This window comes from Fragaria vesca, linkage group LG4 (assembly GCF_000184155.1).
Source record: "Fragaria vesca subsp. vesca linkage group LG4, FraVesHawaii_1.0, whole genome shotgun sequence".
NCBI lineage: Eukaryota > Viridiplantae > Streptophyta > Magnoliopsida > Rosales > Rosaceae > Fragaria > Fragaria vesca.
In genome coordinates, this window is record NC_020494.1 from 16,542,315 (window position 1) to 16,564,130 (window position 21,816).

Below are 21,816 nucleotides of genomic sequence, written 5' to 3' on the forward strand. Positions count from 1 at the left end.
CTCACCTTTTCATTCACCCTTCGGGTAAAACACACCGGATCTCATCAAAACTCCGCGGTTCTCGTGTTGCACTAAGAATCATATGCTGACCAAAACCTAGGAAACCACAAAGTTCGATAAAAACTGAACTATATCATCGCCAAGAAAAATAAGAGCAGGCAATTGCAGATTGTGACCGGACTAACTACCTGGTTATGACTTTGTCCCCAATCGCCATGTTCTAGAACACCCAGCAACCACTTCATGTGTGAAGATGTTTGTTTGTTTTCTCTTTCAATAATATATCTTGATTGCCTTTGTAATAATACCAACTTATGTTTCTGCTGAAAATCTATTGGCATGACCTCAATCACCTGAATTTGTGATTCAAAAGATCTGCCCCTTAGGGCAAAACGTCATTATTACCCTCGAGTATCTGAATTATTATAGATACGTATCCGGCCATTTTATGCCGTCTTCGGATTTTTCCGGTCATACCAACGCGTCTCCGGTTCCTTGTAGTTTCAGAATTTGTTCTCGGATTCGGCTGGATACGTCTTTACACGACCCGATATCCGATACGGCTGGATATTGGATGGTGGTGGCAGTAGTGACTTTTCACCTGTGTGTGTGAGTGTTTTGTTTATAACTTGAGGTTTGTCTGTTGTACTGAACTACTGATGTAGGCACGTGAAGAAAAATTCGAAGGTTAACCGATTATCTCCGGTTCCCCACACGTGCTAGAGTCAATACTCAAAAGGCAAAACCAACCTCGGTTTCTACTGTTGGAAATCTCCAAATGTGTTGAAAGGCTCAAGAACCCTCTGCTCATCTCCATTGAGATTCCAGGGCGCTCCTCACTCTCCAGGGTGTTTCGATTTTGCCTGAGGGAGATTTGGATTTGGGGTAAAGGTGACGGGGGCTGAATTCGTATTTGTATTCGATACGGCGTGGGTTGGAGTTGTATATTTGGTCAGTACAAATACTTCACATTTGTAGCGTTTCATCAATTTGATTCTACTTTCTTTCAAATGTCTTGTGACCTTTGTATTCTAACTTCTGCTCTTGGCAAATCAACTGTTACAGAGTCACACACACTCATGGCGGCAACATCAACTGTTACCCTTCCATTTTTCTCGCCTCCCACAACTAACCCTCATAAACCCATTAAAACCCTTCAAGGTCCTAACTTTTTCAGACCCTTTTCTGCTCCCAGGAGAAAACCCATCAGCCTCTGCAGGTCTGTAACTCAAAGGCAAAACCTTTACTTGGGACGGTTTCTTTCAAGTTTTGATTTTTATTAGAGTTCTGTTTTTTTTTTTTGGGTTCAGTCTTTGATTCTTGAAATTTGGTTTTCAGCTCAAGAATTTCCCATGTGAGAGCTGTAGCGCCAAAGCTTGCTCACAAAGCTTTGGCTGTTTCTGGGTTGAGTGGCGGCGATTCTGAAACAGACGCAGAATTGGAACAGAACAATCTGAATAGGGTATATTAGTGATGTGATTCTAGCTTTATTTGATGTCATCATTGTCGTCTTTCATATGAGAATGTATTGTCATGGTTTTAGTGACTTGAATTGATCATGTCATGGTTTGAAACCAATGTGGCATTGTTCTCATTTTCAATGTGTGTGTATTTCACTATTGCTTGAATGCTTATCTTCTTATTGAAGTTGATTCTGGTTTCGTATACAGGATGCCGCCATTGATTTACAACTACCAAGACGAAGCCTGCTAGTGAAGTTTACTTGTGATTTGTGTAATGAAAGAACAAGCAAACTCGTGAACCGATTGGCATATGAAAAGGGGCTTATTTATGTGCAGGTAATTTCTTCTTGTTGATTGATATATTAGTTTCTGTGGTCTGGTTATTGTTCCAGGGTTGTTTCTGACCAATTACATTACTTTCATCAGTGTGCAGGGTGCCTCAAGTATCACAAGTTAGTTGATAATCTTGGCCTTGTAGTTGAATATGACTTGAGAGGGGATATGGATTCGGATTCAAATGCAGATGCAGTTTAGTCTGAAATTGAATTCGTTGTGGTATTCAAGTTACTTGATGTTGTTGAAACCCAAAAATCATCTCCCTCAATATATTGAACATGTGGCATATACAAAAATGCTATTGTTGTTGGTTTGTCTCTTGCATTATTCATTCCTACATCTGAGATTTACATATGAAATAAATGTCTCCGTGCACCACCAGTGAATTCATAGTTCATCATCTAAGATGCTAGTTTGTCATTGCCAGCAGTATAGGAATAGCTAATCCAGTCATAATCCAGATAGCAGAGTTCGCTCCTTTCTGGTGCAGTGCATTTCCTCCGCTCTATGGGACAAGAAAGTAGAAGGTTCATCCAAAAAATTTTGTTATCAAGCAACATTAATAAAATTTGGGTTTTCAATATATGGAGATGTTATGTTGTTTGGTCAAGACTGAGTGTAGAAAAAGAACTATTAACAGTAAAGGCTGGTCAGATCATATACCAAATCCAAACTTGGTGATGGTGCTGGTGTTGTATCCACTGTATCTGTCACTGTAGGTGGAGCTGGGGGACTTTGGACAGTTGGCGCTGGTGCTGGTGCATGATGATGCCTCCTGTGCTTGTGCTTCCTTTTCTTGTGTTTATGTGGAGCTGGTGCAGGTGATGGCACTTCCACAGGTGCTGGAGCTGGTTCCGCAACAACTGGTGCTGGCGCAGGTGATGCTTTCAATGGTGTTGGCGCCGGGACTGGTGGTGCTTGTGATGGTGAGGGCACTGGTGCTACCTTAGCTGGTGCTGGTGCTGGTGATTTTTTAACAGGAGCTGGGGTTGGGGATACCTGTGGTGGTAGTGTTGGAGGTGGTAGTGGTGGTAGTGGTGGTGGCTGAGATGGAGTTGAGACTGGTGAAATCTTTGGTGGTTGTGTTGGTGGAGTTTTTGGGGGTGGAACTGTCGGGCTTGTGGCTGGTGCAACTTTAGGGGCTGGGGATGTTGTTGGCGGGATTGTGGGTGGGGTTGCTGCTGCTGTTACAGGGGGTGGTGTTACAGTTGTTGGTGCTTGTGCAGCTGGTGCAACCGGTGTGGTAGAAGGTGGCGGTGTTGTAGCCGTAGTGGGTGCAGCTACCGGTGTTTGTGCATTGATAAGCACTAGTTGAAAGGTGAGACAGGTTAAAACCAGGGCCAAAAGAGTGGAAGCCATATTTTTCAGATGGATAGTATTCAGAAGAATTCAAACTTATATATGGGTTTCGAGAAGAGAAATATGCAGAAAGTGAAAGAAACGTTTGGTGAAACAGAGAAGGGAGAGATGTAACTTTCATGTGATAGGTACTTTCCTTCTAATCATTTGGCCTGCAATGTTGTTATTAATGAAGATGGGCAGGGTTCACTAGATTCTGAGAAATTTTCCACATAATACAACTCTGCAATTGCTGCACATACTTCTCATGTCACAGATGGAAAGAAGAAAAAGACTCAAGGAAGTCACTAAATCCGATTAGAAAAAGAAAAACTGATACCTACCTACTGTTGCTTGCTGATCTTAACAGCAAACCTGAACTATGGTAAGAAGTACCTATCAGGGTCAAGCACAGTGTCTTGCAAGGCATTTATTCATTTGATCTTATTCAGTTGAGGATCCTTCACTTGATGAAAGTAAGAAACCACCGTTTGGTGGCTCTGAAGCTATAATTAATTAACAACCTAATTGCCGATGCAACTGCACATGAGACGTGTTATATTGTTAATGCTATGATACTACGGACCACCTCACTATTTACCACAAGGCCAATTTGTCAATGCTGATAACATGTACATTGACACAACACTGAAACATTTGCGGCAATAATAATTTTCTACGGGGGCAAAATTTTAACACAGATTTGTGACATTGTGTACAAGGAATCCAGGACATTCTACCATCTCTCATAAACAGAACATAATGTGGAAGATGTCATGCAGCTTGGTAAGTATCTTCCGTGGATGGTGAGAAACAGCTTGGGTTGAGGGAGGTGCTGGTGGGGTTGATTGCCTCTTTTCTTTCTTTTTTCTTCTCAGCTGGAAGAATTGCTGCATTATATCTGCGCAGTCTGATGCCAACACGCTTCGTCTGATGGTTATGTTCGGGTGGAATGGGTGGACTGGCGCAGCTGGCTTGTCTGACCGTTCCGATTCACTTCCTTGGCTCCCATCAGGAAAAAGTCTGCGAGTTGACAAGATAAGTACGTCATTTTTAGATGTGGAATGCAACAGCGATTCAATGCAGCCTCTGTAAATCAAAGATGGCCTACGAGGAAGTAGATAAATCATACCTTATCCAGCTCCCGTCAGCTCCAAGAAGCTTATTAGGAGCTCCCCATACAACAGTGTCCACTCTTGCTTGATATATTGCTCCAGCACACATAGGGCAGGGTTCAAGTGTTACATAAAGTGTACACTCCTAAGATATATAGGAAAACAAGATTCAGGTCAAAACAAGAGTTGCTCATGCATCATTAAGCAGGAAATTGAGAAGCAGACAAATTTCTTTCGACAAAGCCACTTCCATGGTTATGAAAATGTAGTCATTATGTTATCCTAAATTCGTGGCAAATGGTGCATTCAAAATAAAAATCAGTTTCAATAGACTTGACAAACTAATTCTTCCACTCTAGGTTTTCAAATATCTGAAAAAGATGAAACCATTTAATGTTCAAGGAAAAGGAAAGGGTGGTTCTCGAACTTTAGTCTCATCATGCAGGCTTAATTATTCCTAAATTGTTCAAGGAGCAGGTAAAACCCGTAGTTTCATAAATCAGAACTAGTGATCAGTTGACCAAAACAACAAACGGACAGAAGGAAAACATCAAAATTACTATATACCTATGTACTATTAATATGATTTATAATGACAACTTGGACCAAGTACGGATAATAATAGAGAAATTACCGCAAGCCTCCAACTCCGAAGAACGTTTGAAGCCTCCCTTATGCATATCATTTCAGCATGGGCCGTTGAATCTCGTAATTCTTCCACTCTAGTAAACAAATCGGTATAAATATCCAGAAAACAAGTATTTGGCTACCAACTATAAAACAAACATATAAGGTTATAAACTCACAGGTTAAATCCACGTGCAATAATCTTCCCCTGCTGTACCACTACAGCACCAACAGGAACCTCCCAAGCATCAGCAGCTTTCTTCGCTTCCAGCAGTGCTTCTCTCATAAAATATTCATCAGTTTTTCTCTGTTCAATTTCACGAGTATGAGCTTCTTCCCATTCATCAAATCTATCTTTCATGACTTGTTTATTCCTATGAAGCTTCCTTTGTTTCAATTCTGCATCCTTTGGCACATTGTCTGACTCTTCATCAAAGTTCTGATGACCAAAATGGTCTCTGTTCTCCTCTGAACCGCTTCCAGAGACAGTGTAACCAGCATTTGAAATTTCTTCAACAACGGGAGACTTTATGCCAGTAGCAACTTCTGGTTGTGATGATTCAACTATTTGAATGCCAGAAGAACCTCGAAGATTCTTTTGATAATCTTTTGGGCTCAACGTCTCCTCACCAGAAGACAGGGAAACGGATTTTGATGTCAACCTACTTCCCTCTTTATATGGAGAAGATGTCATACCTGTTTCAAGATATCTTACTTTGTCCTTCGACTTCACAGTGCCAGACGCTTTTTCAGTTTGAGAAAATGATTTCACGGGTTGTAGCTGATCAGTGGTGGTCTCTGGTTGCAAGCCTTTATCCCATTTCACATTCTTTTCGCTGCTCTCCTCAGTCTCACGGCCTGAAAACCATGCCTCACTACTTGCAGATTCAGTTGATGAAATCTTTTCACCTGACCTCACAGCAGAAGGATGGGTCTCAGCATGAGGAGTCCACCTCAGCTTAACTATATCTGCAACAAGATTCCATATGGACCGGCCAGTTCTCTTGGCAACGGCATTCCCACTTGTTGTAGTAGCCTCTGATTTTCCACTTGCTGTAGTAGCCTCTGATTTTTCACTTGCTGTAGTAGCCTCTGATTTTTCACCATCTGTAGTAGCTACTGGTTTTTCTTCCTCCGGGCTTTTAAGAGTAGATGTGTCGGCCACATCCCACATTTCAATTGAAGGCCCCTTGGATCCAGAACCTCCAGACGAACGCCTTGACACGTTCCCCTTCAGCTGCAAATCTTCAGACCCAAATTGACTAGGAGTTCTCTGCCCATGCTTCTTACCTCCAGGCACCCAGTGTGCTTCAGAAACCGTCTCCATGCCATACTCTTCAGAAGTTGAGGCTTCATGCCTTACCTTCTTAGAGAACTCCCCAACAAACTGTGAAGATGACTTATCGAAACGCTGAGCCGAACCCAAAGCATCTTCAGGATTAGTGAGGTAGGAAGTCTCCCCATGAGTCTCATCATTTCCAGTTGGGCTGCATGACGAAGTCAAAGTCTTTTGCCCATACTTCTCACCTCCATACACCAAATCTGCTCCAGAGACTCTCTTTGCAGTCTGGTTTTCAGAAGTTGAGACTCCATACCTAATTTTCTCAAAGAAATCCCCAACAAACTGTGAAGATGATTCCTCCGACCGATGAGCTGAACCCAAAGCATCTTCAGGATTATTGAGGTATAAAATCTCCGCTGGAGTCTCGGTGTTATTGTTTCCACCAGAAGATTCATATTTCACAGCTGAATTACTCTCTGAAGTTTCTCCAGAAACTTCCTGACTTGCAGTCTCACTCAACAACTCCACCGGTACTGGTCCTCTAGCAATCAATTGAGGAGGGGGAGGTAACAGTGGTGCCTGTAGACTTCTCTTATGCTCCTCAACCTCCTCCCGTTGCATTCTAGCTTCAGAAACCATACTCATGGATGCTTGGAAACTAGAAGGTTCTTCCGAGTCTTTTTCCTGAAAAGTTGATACTATTGTAGAACTTTCGGCGGCTTTTCTTGCTTTAACTTGCATGAGCTTCTCATCAGTTCGATTATTTCTCTGCATTCTTTCAGCAACATCATTGGTTCCTTTTCTGGATTGAACTCTCTGAATAGCATTTTGATCTAACTGATGCCCTATTTGGTGGCATTGCTCTTCAGTCCCCTCAACTGAAATCATCTCCATATTTTTGCGTTCTTCCTGGTTAGTCCCAGTATCAGACTGCCTCTGCCAATTGGAGGTCCTTTCGGTATCAACAACTTGAACTTGTGAAATTCTTGAAAGCTTCTGGATGTCAATATTAATATCTTCCCTTTGAGTGATACGGCCAGTTGTCTTGTAATGCTCATCTCTTGTCTCCTGTACTATGTTCGTAGCTGTAGCTAGGTTTTGTTCCTTGTCACTGTGTCTCTGTTGGGACCGGGATGTTGTTTCAGTATCAGTTCTATGGACTTCTGATTTCTCTTTGCCTTCTTGAAGTGTTCTTCTAGATTCAGTCTCAAGAACTTGGTTCCCTGTTTGACTATATTGTACTTTTGTTTCCCGAGTCCAATATGAATTCCCCCTCTCATCATCAAACTGCTTTTGTGACCCAGAGGCCTTTGCTAACTCACTTTCATTGGTCTTCATTACTCTTGAATGCATTTCTGCGGATTTCTTTGATGCATGTGCTTCTTCAATCACTACTTCTGTAAGCTTCTTTTCTGACTTCTTCCTCCAATCCCACATACCACTCCCCTCAACTACATTATTTCTGTGCTTCGATATTTCACTACCGACCTCGGCATCATCTTTACGGTTCCTGTACTCTTCACTGATTCGCCCATTGTATCTACCTCTATCATACTGTGAATCCTTATACTTACGTTCCTCCAGAAGGCCATGATTATCCCTGACATCAACCTCATTTCCAAAATCCCCTGAAGATGACAAGGAGTAATAAGATGAACTACTGGAACCCTCTTTCCTTCCCCTGTGATTGTCAGCTCTTAAAAGCATTCCCGTCACTTCTCTCTGTCTAGAATCCTTTTCACTTAACTCGACTCTGGTTGATTCCAATCGGTGCTTTGAATTACTCTCCATAGATGAGTACCTACCATTACTTCTCTTCTCCCCACTGCTACACTCACTCCTATCATTTTCTTCAAAATCAACTTGCACTCCCTTCGATACACTCTCAATTTTCTCTCTCCCCTTACCAGAACTCTCACCTTTATCTCTACCACCCAAACTCCTCCTACTCTCCTCCGCCACTCTATTTGACAAACTCGCATTTCTCTTACCACCACCCAAACTCCTCCTACTTTCCTCTTCTACTCTCTTCGACAAGCTCACATTTCTCTTTTCACCACCCAAACTCCTCCTACTCTCCTCTTCCACTCTCTTTGACAAACTCACATTTCTCCTACCACCACCCAAACTCCTCCTACTCTCCTCTTCCACCCTCTTCGACAAACCCACATTTCTCCTCCTCCTCCCTTCAACCTCCACTCTCTTAAACCCATTCCTCCCCCTACCAAACCACTCCTCCCCAACTTCCTCACTCAACAAACTCAACACAGCCTCAACATCACTAAACCCCTCGGAATCGCAAACCTCACTCTCCCCTTCCTCATCAACCCCACACCCACACCCACATCTCCCCTTCCCTCTCCTCCCACCCCTATTATTACCACTCCTCTCCCCAACTCCCCAATACACCTCACAACAACCCGGACCCAGCCCACATTCCTGAACCCGGTAACAAACCCGGTCCCTGCCATTCAATGTCAACCTTCTAGAACCTCCCCACTGAAGCAATGACCACTGCCTCAACCCATACAAGTAACAAGGGCTTATGGGCACTCTAGGACTCAAAAATGCACAACAATCACAACAATAACATGTTGGTTTTGATACTAATGATGAGTGAATTGGGTTTCTGTCAAATCTTTCATTCAACAAGTAAGAGTAGTCATTAAAGATTGAAGCTTTGGTTCTGAATGAGTAGAGAGTTGAGCTAATATATGCGTTCTGCATGGTAAGAGAGAGCGATAGACATTAAAGGAGAGAGTTTTACCTTTGAGATTGACAAGTGGGTTTTGCAGAGCTGGTGGCAGTGAAGGTTTGGAGTGAAGAAAGATTGGGTCTTTGTGAAGATCAGATTGGTAGAACTTGGGGGAAAATGGGAAAGTGGAAAACTGTGAGCTTCAGAATCGGGTCGGGTATTTGGGCTTCCTAGTAGACTTGGGCTTTCTAATATGTTTATAATCTGGATGATATAAAATTGGGTTGCTACCGAAAGCAACTTTGCCTAATCTACTCGCGAATTCTTTCTTTGATAAGCAGTGACGATTAATTAGCGAGTTCAATTACCGTCATCCTTGTCAACTTCTTCTATATTATTTGGGTGTGTCGCATCAATTTTTAATCCTAACGAGCTAGTTTAATTTCCATTTTTCTTCTTCTAATGGTTGGTGGATATGAAAGGACATGTAATGCATATTTTATCCACAAAGACTTTGTATCTTTGATATATTTGGTACAATGGTAGGTCGATCTAGGTCACCTGTGTATGTATGTGCATATATGTCTATTTCAACAAGAGTATAATTTCTATGTTCACATCAATATTTCATGTTTCTCTTTAATTATGTGATTATGATTCTTAATTTGTTTTTTTTTTCGATTAAACTGTACGTATAAATATTTTTTACAGTTAAATATATGTTCATGCATGATATGCTAGAAGTTTTGTAACTGTTTTATCTTTGTTCTATTCATTGTATGAACTCCATAATCTTTTATGTAAAGAACTCCAAAGACGGACCACGATAATTCGGATTATAAATGTAAAAATGATCTTGAATCATAACTATACATAACATCTCTAGCGTTGTGTTTGGATAAAATAATTGTAATTTCTATAGAAATTTTAAAATCACGGGAATTACAATTCCTTAAATTTAAATTTCATTAATTGAGAATTTCATTGTTTGGACTTTGGATTACATGATGTAGAGTTTTAAAATGACAACAATTTGTATTTAAACTAACCTCAGTTAAAGAATTGACAAATGACGCATATTTTATGATAAATATTCAAGTCAGGAATTTCTAATTCCACGATTACTTTTCTGTGGAAATTGCTAATTCCACTGAATAAGAATCTAAAAAATGGAAAGAGTCTTGAGAAATTAAGATTTTTTTATTTTTGATTAAATTCCTGAGAATTCATCCGCATCCAAATAGATGAATTTGATATTCATAACGACATTTGAAAGTTTGGTTAATTTGTGGAGCCCGTGAATAGGCTCCTCGATTGTACGTGAATTCTTCATCAGTCTTTTCCATCATGTCCTTCTCAAACCAAACCAGATTCTGAAAGTCTCGTTGTGCTGCGGAATATGCAATATGGTGCATATACAGCTAGCTAGCTAGCGTCCCCTTCACGTTCCTACAAATATGAAAACTTACCACTCATTTGCACGACCTAAAACCAAACCCTTACTTCATTTCAGCCTCATCATTTTCACATGCAATTCTATCAATCACTCAAGGAATTAAACAAGCTGCAAAATATGGCACTGGCTGATCGTAATTTCTTGATTACAAGTTCATAAACTAATCCAACACATACGTACGCAAATCAATCACAGATGTCAATTATCCCAAATTAGAATGAATATATGGCTAGCTAGCCTGTATGATTGATTTTGAAATGTTTAAACCCGAGAGACCTAAACAATATTAGATAGCTAGCTTGTTCTTGCAGACAGGTTTACAAATGCAGAAATAGTTTCCAACTGACTCAACCCACCAGGGGAGACGTGGCTTTAATTTCTTTCATGGCTACCTCACTCACGATCACACTCAACAATAGGTTTGATAAAATGGATTAATAACTGAGGAGTAGGTTGAATTATTCAACTCCTGGCTCTGCACGTTACATATTTGATTATGAAGCTAAAACTATTCGCCACCACTAGAGCATTAGCAGCCAAAATGGTGAGTTGGTACTAATTGGTAACTAGTTTACGATATAAATTTGCAGTCCAGTCTTTGGCCTCTGCTTATTTTTCAAGATAAAGAAACTACGTACGTAGATCAATAATACAGTTGACGAAAGCATAAACAAAAATAAAATCCCAAGCCAAACTTTGATACAAACTCGATCATCCTAGCTAGTGATGAACTTTAACAAAGAAAAATTAACATAATTGTGGGAGAAGCTTCTCTCCTAAATTAAATTTAGATAGACCCGTGTATAGCTACTATAGCATATATTACGGGACATATATAATTATGTACCATTATACACACCAAGTCAAGAATGGTGTTGGTTTCATTTTTTTTCAAACAATATAAGTTTCTGAACTCTGAATATGCATGTTTATCATGAGGATCGATGTGCATTTGTCAAACATATGCAAATGTACTGTACATTTATACACACGGCACAAAACGAACGTTCTTTCATTTTTGTCAACTCGTGTGAGTTTTCGGAGTTAAATATTATAGTCACTGTTGTTACATACAATGACCGTAAAACATTTATTTACTATTTGGTATTAGCTTCAATATGAGGAAATTGTAGCTTTCTATCCAAGTAAAAAGTGATCGATTTGTATATTAATTAGGATTTATTCTAAATGAAGTTGTTACGTACATACGTACTTCATCTCGCTCTCATTTTCTTTGTATCACATCGATAAACTTCAGAATCAGGATGATACAAGAATTGTAGACCTAGCTACAAAGTTAGAGGAGTGCGTAGGATATTCTTTGGAGTATAGTATTCGAAGAATCAAAGAGATTGGAGTAGCAAGCGTTTGTCGTTGCACGGCGAATATACCAGTTATGGCACATTTCCAAGGTTTTGCTTATTTTCCATAACTTGATCTTGGCTCGATCTGTAACAGAAGGCGATGGCTGCCTTGTTGCCCAAGTCGTGCCAAAAACGTGTCACTCGATCTGTTTCGTCAAAGGGTCATGTAAGCAATGATACAGACCCTCGAAAATCTGTATAGTATATACTTTTCCCCTTTCACGTATTTCATCCACTGCGAGTATCTTTCTGCATTCTGATTTGTCAAAAGGGGGTGATCTGGGTCTTAAAATAACATTCTCCCAATAAGGTTCAGACAAATAGCTGTTAGAAGCTGACCCTTTCAGAATCATATATAGATAATGCAATTTCTTGTATGCGTATACCATGATGATGATTTTGGGGGAGGTTTTATATGTTTCATACAAAGATCGAATCACATCAGGAAAAGGATTGCAGACTATCTAGGGTCACCACCGGGACGTTTAATCTTGTTAATATCCTAATCCTATATATGCATAAGGGACAGATATTGATATAAACTCATATAACTTAATAAATTAAATGGTCTAACGATTATTAAATTATCTGAAAATTTGTAAAAGTGATATACTCATAAAACTTAATGAATTAATCGGTATAAATGCAAAAATTCGATCGAGAAGTTGATGTAATACTCTATCCTTAGAAATAGTTAAAAATATAAATCCCTCAATGGAATAACAATTAAGTAAAGTTAACATATACCTTTTGGTCTTGTATCATACTGAGAGCGTGGCCAAATTGTCGAATATGTATTTACAAATCACGTACTAATTCATTTGATTATCACCCAACTTTGTATATTCTACCTTTTGGAGGTCAAGCATTTAGTTTATAGTCTTTTGGCTTAATATATAATTAACTTGCTAAATGTCAAATTTGGATGAAAGATAACCTAATTATGCTAAACTTGAAATTGAAACTGGGAAAACTTGATCTCAGACACTAGTGTGGTGCCTGAATTATATTTAGTAGTTTGAAAATTGATTTTCCTAGTTACTTGACCGTCCACCAATAAACAGTATAGCTAGCTAGGTTAAGATCCTTCACCAACCCTAACTCATGCATTAGGTTTGATCTAAGTTCTAGGGAAGCCTAAATTTCAGTTGGTCACCATTTTAGTTAGCTACGTATGGAACAAGGCATCCATTATTTTGTTTCATCGAATGAGCTCGTACCCATGCCAACAATAAACAAAGGGCATACTGTACATATACGTACATTGATCTTGCTCTCATACCATAAATAATGATAAATGTCTACCTCTTTCATGGTACGTACATATATAATGCTGCTATTGAAAACAAAGCACCGAGAATCAACATCTTTCTTATACACTAATTACGTTTTCCTTGATTGAGCTCAATCATTATATATATTAAGAGAGTCAGGAGCAAGCAATGATCAGCTAGGTACGTGCCAACAATTAGCACCGAGTTTCCTTTCACCGGTTGAGCTCGAAACATCAATATAAACAAACATGAATCATATATATAAGCTAATATATGAAGCCACAACATGCATGGAAGGACGACTAATATTAACAACCCGAGTTCCAGTGAACACTGCGACAGTTAAGGCATAGATGCAGGCGGCTACAGTTTTCTAATTACAAATGAACTGGCATGCATGCAGTGATTGGCGATGAAGCTGAAGCGATCGAGCAGTGAACGCCGGCAGTGCTAGCTTAGCTTAATTACGGCAAGACATTCTATAGATTCACAAAGCTGGTAGTAGTTTTTGTAATAACCCGACGGCAGTTTGTTTTAGTATAAGAGGCATAGATATATATTCTGTACGGTTGCTGATCAATGCTGACCGGCCAAACGGTCTCTCTCTCTTCCCGTCTTTGTTTCTTTCACGGGCTCGGCGGCTTCTTTTGCCTCTTTCCTCCTTCATATATATTAATTCTACTACCAACTATATGGTATTTCTATACATGCATGGAAATGAATGAGGTATCATGTTCAAACCTAAACGACTACTCTTCTCAATGAATTCATTGTCTTTAGTTCAATGTACGTATTTCTCTCGTGTTTATATAATGAGAGACATCTATCAAGTTGGAGAAACTCAATTCTCTCTCGCATATCAAATGATATAAAATTGTTTGACCCAAAGATAAATTTGTATTAGGTTGAACGAGCAAATGAGGATAATAGCAGTAAATGTATGTTTCTTTCAATCGAGTAGTTACTTTCTTGAAATGGATTCGGCAAGATGTGCAAGTTTCTTGGTATCGATGCCATTGAGATGGCTAGTGTTGGACGAAAAAATGGAATTGTTTCCAGTTCATGAACTCTCCCACATTTGGATATAATCATGAATTTCTTTTGATGTGATAACGCGAACAAACTATAAATATGCGAATCTATCATTTGAAAAAAAAAGTTACATCGATAAAAAAAGATAATTTATAACTTATGAATTGCCAACTACAAATCGCAAGTTCAAAAACGTATAAAACAAAAGAGGAATGAATCTAGCTACCTACGTAATCCAATCCGATCCGATCCAGTCCAATCCATGAATCTCCCACTTAAATCATTTTCCAAACAAGAACATACACATTCCTTCATCTCCAAGGTACGTAGACAAAATTAGTAAAAATGAAACACATAATCAAAGTAAAATTAGCAATTGAAGTTCTTTGTTTACCAAAAAAAAAAAAGAAAGTAAAATCAAATCTTATCCTTACTCATTTACATTGTGCTTGTACTGCTTTATAATAAAAGTGAAGACAGAGTTCTTTAACTTGAATTAGACAAAGATTCTGACAGAAACTAAAAGAGCAAACAGAAAGTAAAAATGTAAAGCAAGAAATGAACAGACAAGCAGCCAAGATATTTGCATGTGAAATAGGAAGAGACCATTGGTCCTTGTCTCTCTGTACACACAGAGTGTTTGACCCGTCCATTCTGCCCCATTTACACTCCACGTTTCATTTTTCTCTCTTCCAAAACTATCTCCCTCATTTCTACAGCTTAACTCCTCTGTTTCTATTTTGTTAATTTTCCAACCAATGAAACCGACCTTTCTATAATTAAACCAAAGCAACAAAATTTTACTGGAATACAAATCCCAAATTTTCAGTAATTTCTGCTAATAAAACAACTCCCCCAGACACACCAGATCAAGTGCTGGCATCAAATTTCTGGTTAAGCATGAAATAAAGAAAAAAAAAAAACATAACTTATCTGTTTTTTTTTCTTTCCCTTTCATCTGCTTAACCAGAAAATTTGCTAATGTGTCTTCATCATTCCCTTCTTTGATTCAATAAATTAATCCCCTGTGATTAATAATTGCATTAAACTAATTTGTTTTCATTTTCTGGGTCTTTGTTGGGAGCAAGAAGACCGAGACCATTTCATACCCCAAAAACAGAACCACATTAACACTCCTCTCCCTACCATATTCTTCTCAGCTTCTTATTACTTTTCCCGCGGGTTTGAAATTTCCCAGAAAACACCATTCCTATTTATGCTTCACACATTTTAGTTTTCCTTCTCCTTCTTCTTTGTTTTCTGGGAAACGAGTTGAATTTGGTTAAATACAAAACCATTCCATATTACAAGCCCAAAAACCAAATGCCGCGTTTTTCCTAAAAAACCAAAGTCAAAAACATGCGAGATCCAAAGCCAAGTCCTTATTCAAAGCCTTCTTCTTCTTCTATTGTAGAGGACAATTCAAATACCCGCATATCTCATTCAAACCTTTCCTCTATTTCATGCCCTTCCTGAACCTCTTTTCATCATTATATTCTCTCTTTTGGTTTAGCTGCACAAAAGAACATAACTCTTTTTGGGTCCTAAAGCTTTTGTAGATTACATAACTGGGTTGCTTCTGCTTTTATTGTTCAAACTTCAAACCTCTCTAGCTGCTTTGCTTCTCTTGAGTTTCTTTCCTCTTCAGATTCTTTTATTTCATTTATTCTTTTTTTTTTACCTCCTCTGTTCAGTATTCAGATTCTTTAATCTCTAATTTACTGGGGCTCTGAGCTTTTCTTGTTTTGGGTCTCTGTGTTTAATATTTGTGAACTTTTGGGGTCTTGTGGAGCTGGGTTTGGTTCTTCTTGAACAAAGAAGCTGTCTTTTTTACTCAAGTAAGTTAAGTTTCACTTGTTTAAGTGGGTTCTGTTTCTGGGTTTGGAACTTCGGATTGGTTTTGGTTTTGCATTAATTACAGGGTTGGCATTTAAAACAGAGTTAGGCCTTTTTAGGTTGGCATTAATTTTTGGTGTTAGTCTCGAAAAATGAGGAGGAGTGGTGGGAGAAAGAGAAGGCTGCATTTCAGCAAGATCTATTCTTTCAGCTGTGGAAGAGCTTCTTTGAAGGAGGAGCATTCACAGATTGGAGGGCCAGGATTTTCCAGAGTGGTTTTCTGCAACGAACCGGATTCGTTTGAGGCCGGGATTCGAAATTATGCAGATAATTATGTCAGCACTACAAAGTATACAGTTGCTACATTCTTGCCCAAGTCTTTGTTTGAGCAATTCAGGAGGGTAGCTAACTTCTACTTCTTGGTCACTGGAATCTTGGCCTTTACTCCTCTGGCTCCATATTCAGCTGTCAGTGCTATTATTCCTCTGATCATCGTTATTGGCGCGACGATGACCAAGGAGGGGATCGAAGATTGGCGTCGAAAACAGCAGGTAATGATCATGTTTCAATTGGTTTGTGTTTGTTTTAACTGAATAATCTTCAGTGTGTATGCAAAGTCAACATTAGGATGTGGTTTGCAGTGAATTTTAAGTATTGGGGAAGTTTTCAATTTTGTATTTTCTTCTTTGCTTTTCTGTTATGGGATTGTTGAGGATGAGGAGTATCTGTTGATTTCAGTAAGGAGAATGAAAAGTTAAGATTCATTGTTATGTTTTTGTGCTTAATTTTTCGGATATGTGGAATCAACTGGATTGGTTGACTTTCTCTAAGATACCATCAATTGGAAATGTTTGACCTGCTGGAGATTCTTGCTATGGTTGTATTTTGATTAGTATATCATTGATTCTTTCTAGTAAGATGTTGGATATAGATTTATAATTTTACTGTGTTGAATGTTTTTTCAGGATATTGAAGTGAACAATAGAAAGGTTAAAGTGCACAAGGGTAGTGGCGAGTTTGATTATACTGAATGGAAGAATCTGAGAGTGGGAGATATAGTGAGAGTGGAAAAGGATGAATTCTTTCCAACAGATCTCCTGTTACTTTCGTCTAGTTATGAAGATGCAATCTGCTATGTTGAGACAATGAACCTGGATGGGGAGACAAACTTAAAGTTGAAACAAGCATTGGATGTAACTTCATCGTTACAGGAGGACACCAGCATCAGCGATTTTCATGCCATGGTGAAATGTGAGGACCCAAATGCAAATTTGTACTCCTTTGTCGGAACTATGGATTTTGAAAAGCAGCAGTATCCCCTCTCTCCTCAACAGCTTCTTCTCAGAGACTCTAAACTCCGAAATACAGACTACATATACGGAGTGGTTATCTTCACCGGTGTTGATACAAAGGTTATTCAAAACTCTACTCCCCCTCCTTCAAAAAGAAGCAGAGTTGAGAAGAAGATGGATAAAATCATCTACCTCTTGTTTGGTGTTTTATTTACTTTGTCATCGGTTGGATCCATTTTCTTTGGCATTAAAACCAAAGATGACTTAAACAATGGGATCATGAAAAGGTGGTATCTGAAGCCAGATGATTCTACAGTTTTCTATGATCCCAAAAAAGCTCCTATTGCAGCACTTTATCACTTCCTGACTGCTCTGATGTTATATAGCTACCTCATCCCTATCTCCTTGTATGTGTCAATAGAGATTGTTAAAGTTCTTCAGAGCGTGTTCATCAATCAAGATATTCACATGTACTATGAAGAAACTGATAAACCAGCACATGCTCGTACCTCAAACTTGAATGAAGAACTTGGCCAAGTAGACACAATTCTTTCGGACAAAACCGGAACTTTGACATGCAACTCAATGGAGTTTATCAAATGTTCAGTGGCTGGAACAGCTTATGGCCGTGGTTTTACAGAGGTCGAGAGGTCTATGGGCAGGAGAAATGGTTCACCAGTTCATGAAGCTCTAATAGGGAAGGATGACACGGCACCCATTAAAGGCTTTAATTTTAAAGATGAAAGGATCATGTTTGGAAATTGGGTTAATGAGCCTCATGGAGATCTCATCCAGAAATTTTTCCGCTTATTAGCAGTCTGCCATACTGCCATTCCAGAAGTTGATGAAGTAACTGGGAAGGTTATGTACGAGGCTGAGTCTCCTGATGAAGCAGCATTTGTGATTGCAGCAAGAGAAGTTGGTTTCGAATTCTATAAAAGGACGCAAACAAGCATATCAGTGAGAGAGTTGGACAGAGCCTCAGGACAGCAAGTTGATAGGTCAGTACATTTCATTGTTTATCTGAAAAGTAGAAATCTCAAACAGCCTTATTCAACTTTCATATGTGTCTCAGGCTCATCCAGTACCCTGATTCCAAAGCCTCTGCATTGATTTCAGAACCACTTAACAACAGGCATAATAATATAAACTCAGCTTCTGCATTGGAAAATTAATGTAAATAATAGGGCTATATCTCATATATAGAATAAAATTTCTCTTCCATATTGGAGGATCGGGCATTTTTGGAGAGCAATATACATGTTAACATAACAATGCATGCTTTTGTGCTCTATCTTGCTTTTAAGAAAACATCTAGTTTGTTCATACAAACCTATTTGGTACTTTCTTATGAAGTTTTGAATCTTTTGACTACCTCTTAACTAGAAAAGGCCTTTTTGATACAGCAGAAACCGCTAACCTCAAGCTTCAGTCTTGTTTTGCAAAGCCTAGCGTACAATATCCAATAACCAATACTTTCTGTTATCTGTGCTGTGCTTCTTGTTACTTTCTCCCATTTACTTTTGATGTGTTTCTTCCCACACTAGTATGTAGTTCTTAACTTTAGTGTGCTTAAGAGATTATATTCATTGAATTTTCTGGTTTGCAGGTTGTACACTCTTCTGAATGTGTTAGAGTTCAACAGCACAAGGAAGCGGATGTCTGTGATTGTAAGAAATGAGGAAGGAAAAGTATTATTGCTCTGTAAAGGTGCAGACAAGTATGTGTTAACTCCATAAAACCTCAAATCAGTCCCTAGTTCCCTATTTCTACGTGTTTGTCAATATATAATTTCTGACCCGCTCAGCTCATTTTTTTTTTCCCAGTGTCATGTTTGAAAGGCTTGCCAAAAATGGTAGGGAGTTCGAAGAAGAGACCAAGGAGCATTTAAATGGGTATGCTGACGCAGGGCTGAGGACTTTGATTCTTGCCTATCGTGAACTTCAGGAAGATGAATACACAGAGTTTAATGCAAAATTGATCAAGGCCAAGAACTCAATTAGTGCAGACCGTGAAGCATTGATTGATGAAGTAACAGATAATGTTGAGAAAGATCTAATTCTTCTTGGTGCAACAGCTGTTGAGGACAAACTTCAAAATGGGGTTCCCGATTGCATTGACAAGCTTGCCCAAGCAGGAATCAAGATTTGGGTTTTGACTGGAGACAAGATGGAAACTGCCATCAACATTGGGTATGATTTATGCATATAAAATACATGGTGACCATTAATTTCTATGCTGATGAAAGTCTCTAACTCACATTGTTAACCTGCAGGTTTGCCTGTAGCTTACTTAGACAAGGAATGACGCAGATTATGATAAATTTGGAGTCTCCAGAAATTAAGGTGCTGGAAAAGGAAGGAGATAAGGATGCCATCACCAAGGTAAAACTTATATAAACATATTCATATATAGTATACATACATGTTATATCTAGTTCATGTATTGAAAATGTATTCTCCTCAAGGAAAAAAAATAGTGTTCTTGAATCTTGAACAATGTAAGAGCTTGCCAGCCTTCTCTCGTGATTAGACTATGCTTGGCTATACGTACAACATAACTACATAAGAGTATAACTGGCATAACTATTTGAAGTTAGAGTATATGATGCTGATAAATTTTCTGACTCATGTTTTAGGCATCAAGAGCAAGAGTCCTCCATCACATAGATAAGGGAAAGGCTCAACTTACAGCATCAAGTGGGGGCTCCGAGGCATTTGCGCTGATCATTGATGGAAAGTCTCTTGCGTATGCTCTCGAGGATGATATAAAGTCGTTGTTTCTAGAGCTTGCAATGGGCTGTGCATCTGTTATTTGTTGCCGTTCATCACCAAAACAGAAAGCACTGGTATGTCACAAATTTCTATCTTATGGGTTTTACCGTTTTTTTATAATGCCTTCATAAGGATGATATCTTGCGTCTTCATTCTTATATCATGCTCAGAGTTAGGAACTAATTTGTTTTAATTGGTGAAATTGATAAAAAGGTCACTAGACTGGTCAAATCTGGAACTGGTAAAACAACTCTTGCAATTGGTGATGGTGCCAATGATGTGGGAATGCTCCAAGAAGCAGATATTGGGATTGGAATTAGTGGTGTCGAAGGAATGCAGGTACTTTACGGTTCTTCTGCATGTTTTGTTAGTTTGTTTTCTGTTTCCTGCAATTTCACTGAACTTTTGTTCTTATAAACTTCTCATGCTTATTTTCATATCCAGGCGGTCATGTCAAGTGATATTGCAATAGCACAATTTCGTTATTTGGAGCGCCTGCTGCTTGTTCATGGACATTGGTGTTACAGAAGGATCTCATCAATGGTATCACATTTCACCTTCTATCAAACAGACTTGAGATTTTAGAATGTTGACAGTGTGGCAAGCTTAAATTTCATACAATCTAAAACTTCTGCTTCACAATGATTTGACGTTCTCAAATTAACTTCGCAGATATGCTACTTCTTCTACAAGAACATCACATTTGGTTTAGCTGTGTTCCTATATGAGGCATCCACAACCTTCTCTGGACAACCTGTATACAATGACTGGTTTTTGTCACTGTATAATGTATTCTTCTCATCACTTCCGGTGGTTGCCATGGGAGTTTTCGACCAGGATGTTTCTGCACGATTTTGTCTCAAGGTAAACTGACTTGGTATACCGTAAACTATGGAATACAATTCAAGCTGGTGTAAAATACCAGTCTGATTCGAGTATAATGATGTTTGACTTTACTGAACATACTGTTTATACTGTTCACTATCGCAGTTTCCTCTACTATACCAAGAAGGAGTGCAAAATGTTCTATTCAGCTGGCGTAGAATAATTGGTTGGATGTTGAATGGACTAATAAGCGCTGTGATCATCTTCTTTTTCTGCATGAAAGCGCTACAACCATGTGCCTTCAATCCAGATGGAAAAACTGCTGGGAAGGACATTCTAGGAGCAATAATGTACACATGCACCGTTTGGGTTGTGAACTTGCAGATGGCACTTGCAATAAGTTACTTCACCTTGATACAACATCTTTTCATCTGGGGTTCCATTACTCTCTGGTATCTGTTTATGTTAGCATATGGAGCCATGTCACCCACACTCTCTACCAATGCTTACAAAGTCTTCGTGGAAACCCTTGCCCCCACCCCTTCTTTCTGGCTTATCACATTGCTTGTGCCAATCTCAGCTCTACTTCCATATTTTACATACTCATCACTTCGGATGCGGTTCTTTCCTTTGTACCATAAAATGATACAATGGATTAGGTACGAGGGACAGTCAAATGATCCCGAGTTTTGTGATATGGTTCGGCAGAGATCTTTGAGGCCAACAACCGTCGGTTTCACAGCACGGTTAGCAGCTAGGACGACCAACAAACTAAGAAGATAGCAATGATAGCCATAGAATTGTGTTTGGATTAGTTAGGTCTCAGAGTATACACACCTCATGAATCTCTGCCAATTTTCGGGGTCCTGCACTTGTATATGTTTGGGTTGCATATATAAAAGATACGAGATTTTTTTGTGTCTAATTGTTCTAGGAGTAGACCCTGTAGTGTGCATATACTTAGCTATGTACAGAAGCAGCAGTATTTAGCAGTAAATACATTAGAGGGGTAGGCTCTTTACTCTTTAGAGAATGTAAAGTTGTATAAGCTAAGTGAAACTGTGAAAGTACTCATTGTAGATTTCAATAAATGAGCTCTCTTGAATC

At 39.0% G+C, this 21,816-nt stretch overlaps 4 protein-coding genes across 5 annotated transcripts; 2 read left to right on the plus strand and 2 right to left on the minus strand.

The window, feature by feature from the left end:
• Positions 1–702: 702 nt before the first annotated feature.
• On the plus strand, positions 703–2,236 carry LOC101312048. 2 transcript variants are annotated; one of them, XM_004297113.1, is made up of 5 exons: positions 703–951; positions 1,066–1,219; positions 1,339–1,462; positions 1,671–1,799; positions 1,890–2,236. In XM_004297113.1, exons 2-5 carry the CDS (start codon positions 1,080–1,082, stop codon positions 1,995–1,997), a joined length of 501 nt encoding a protein of 166 aa, XP_004297161.1. In that variant the 5' UTR covers positions 703–951; positions 1,066–1,079; the 3' UTR covers positions 1,998–2,236. The 2 variants fall into 2 exon arrangements, with proteins under 2 accessions (XP_004297161.1, XP_004297160.1); XM_004297112.1 differs by having other exon boundaries at positions 797–1,219.
• LOC101312530 lies at positions 2,040–3,167 on the minus strand. The gene is made up of 2 exons (XM_004297114.1): positions 2,463–3,167; positions 2,040–2,304 (listed from the first exon to the last, which is right to left on the minus strand). The coding sequence occupies exons 1-2, from the start codon at positions 3,156–3,158 to the stop codon at positions 2,209–2,211; spliced, it is 792 nt and encodes a 263-aa protein (XP_004297162.1). The 5' UTR covers positions 3,159–3,167; the 3' UTR covers positions 2,040–2,208.
• A 502-nt stretch (positions 3,168–3,669) lies between these two features.
• On the minus strand, positions 3,670–9,230 carry LOC101293296. Its single transcript, XM_004298270.1, has 5 exons — positions 9,225–9,230; positions 5,059–8,675; positions 4,887–4,974; positions 4,270–4,397; positions 3,670–4,160 (listed from the first exon to the last, which is right to left on the minus strand). The coding sequence occupies exons 1-5, from the start codon at positions 9,228–9,230 to the stop codon at positions 3,884–3,886; spliced, it is 4,116 nt and encodes a 1,371-aa protein (XP_004298318.1). The 3' UTR covers positions 3,670–3,883.
• A 6,740-nt stretch (positions 9,231–15,970) lies between these two features.
• Positions 15,971–21,816, plus strand: LOC101312818 (putative phospholipid-transporting ATPase 9-like). The gene is made up of 10 exons (XM_004297115.1): positions 15,971–16,369; positions 16,784–18,111; positions 18,720–18,830; positions 18,937–19,302; positions 19,386–19,494; positions 19,749–19,958; positions 20,098–20,223; positions 20,329–20,427; positions 20,557–20,748; positions 20,875–21,816. The coding sequence occupies exons 1-10, from the start codon at positions 15,971–15,973 to the stop codon at positions 21,490–21,492; spliced, it is 3,558 nt and encodes a 1,185-aa protein (XP_004297163.1). The 3' UTR covers positions 21,493–21,816.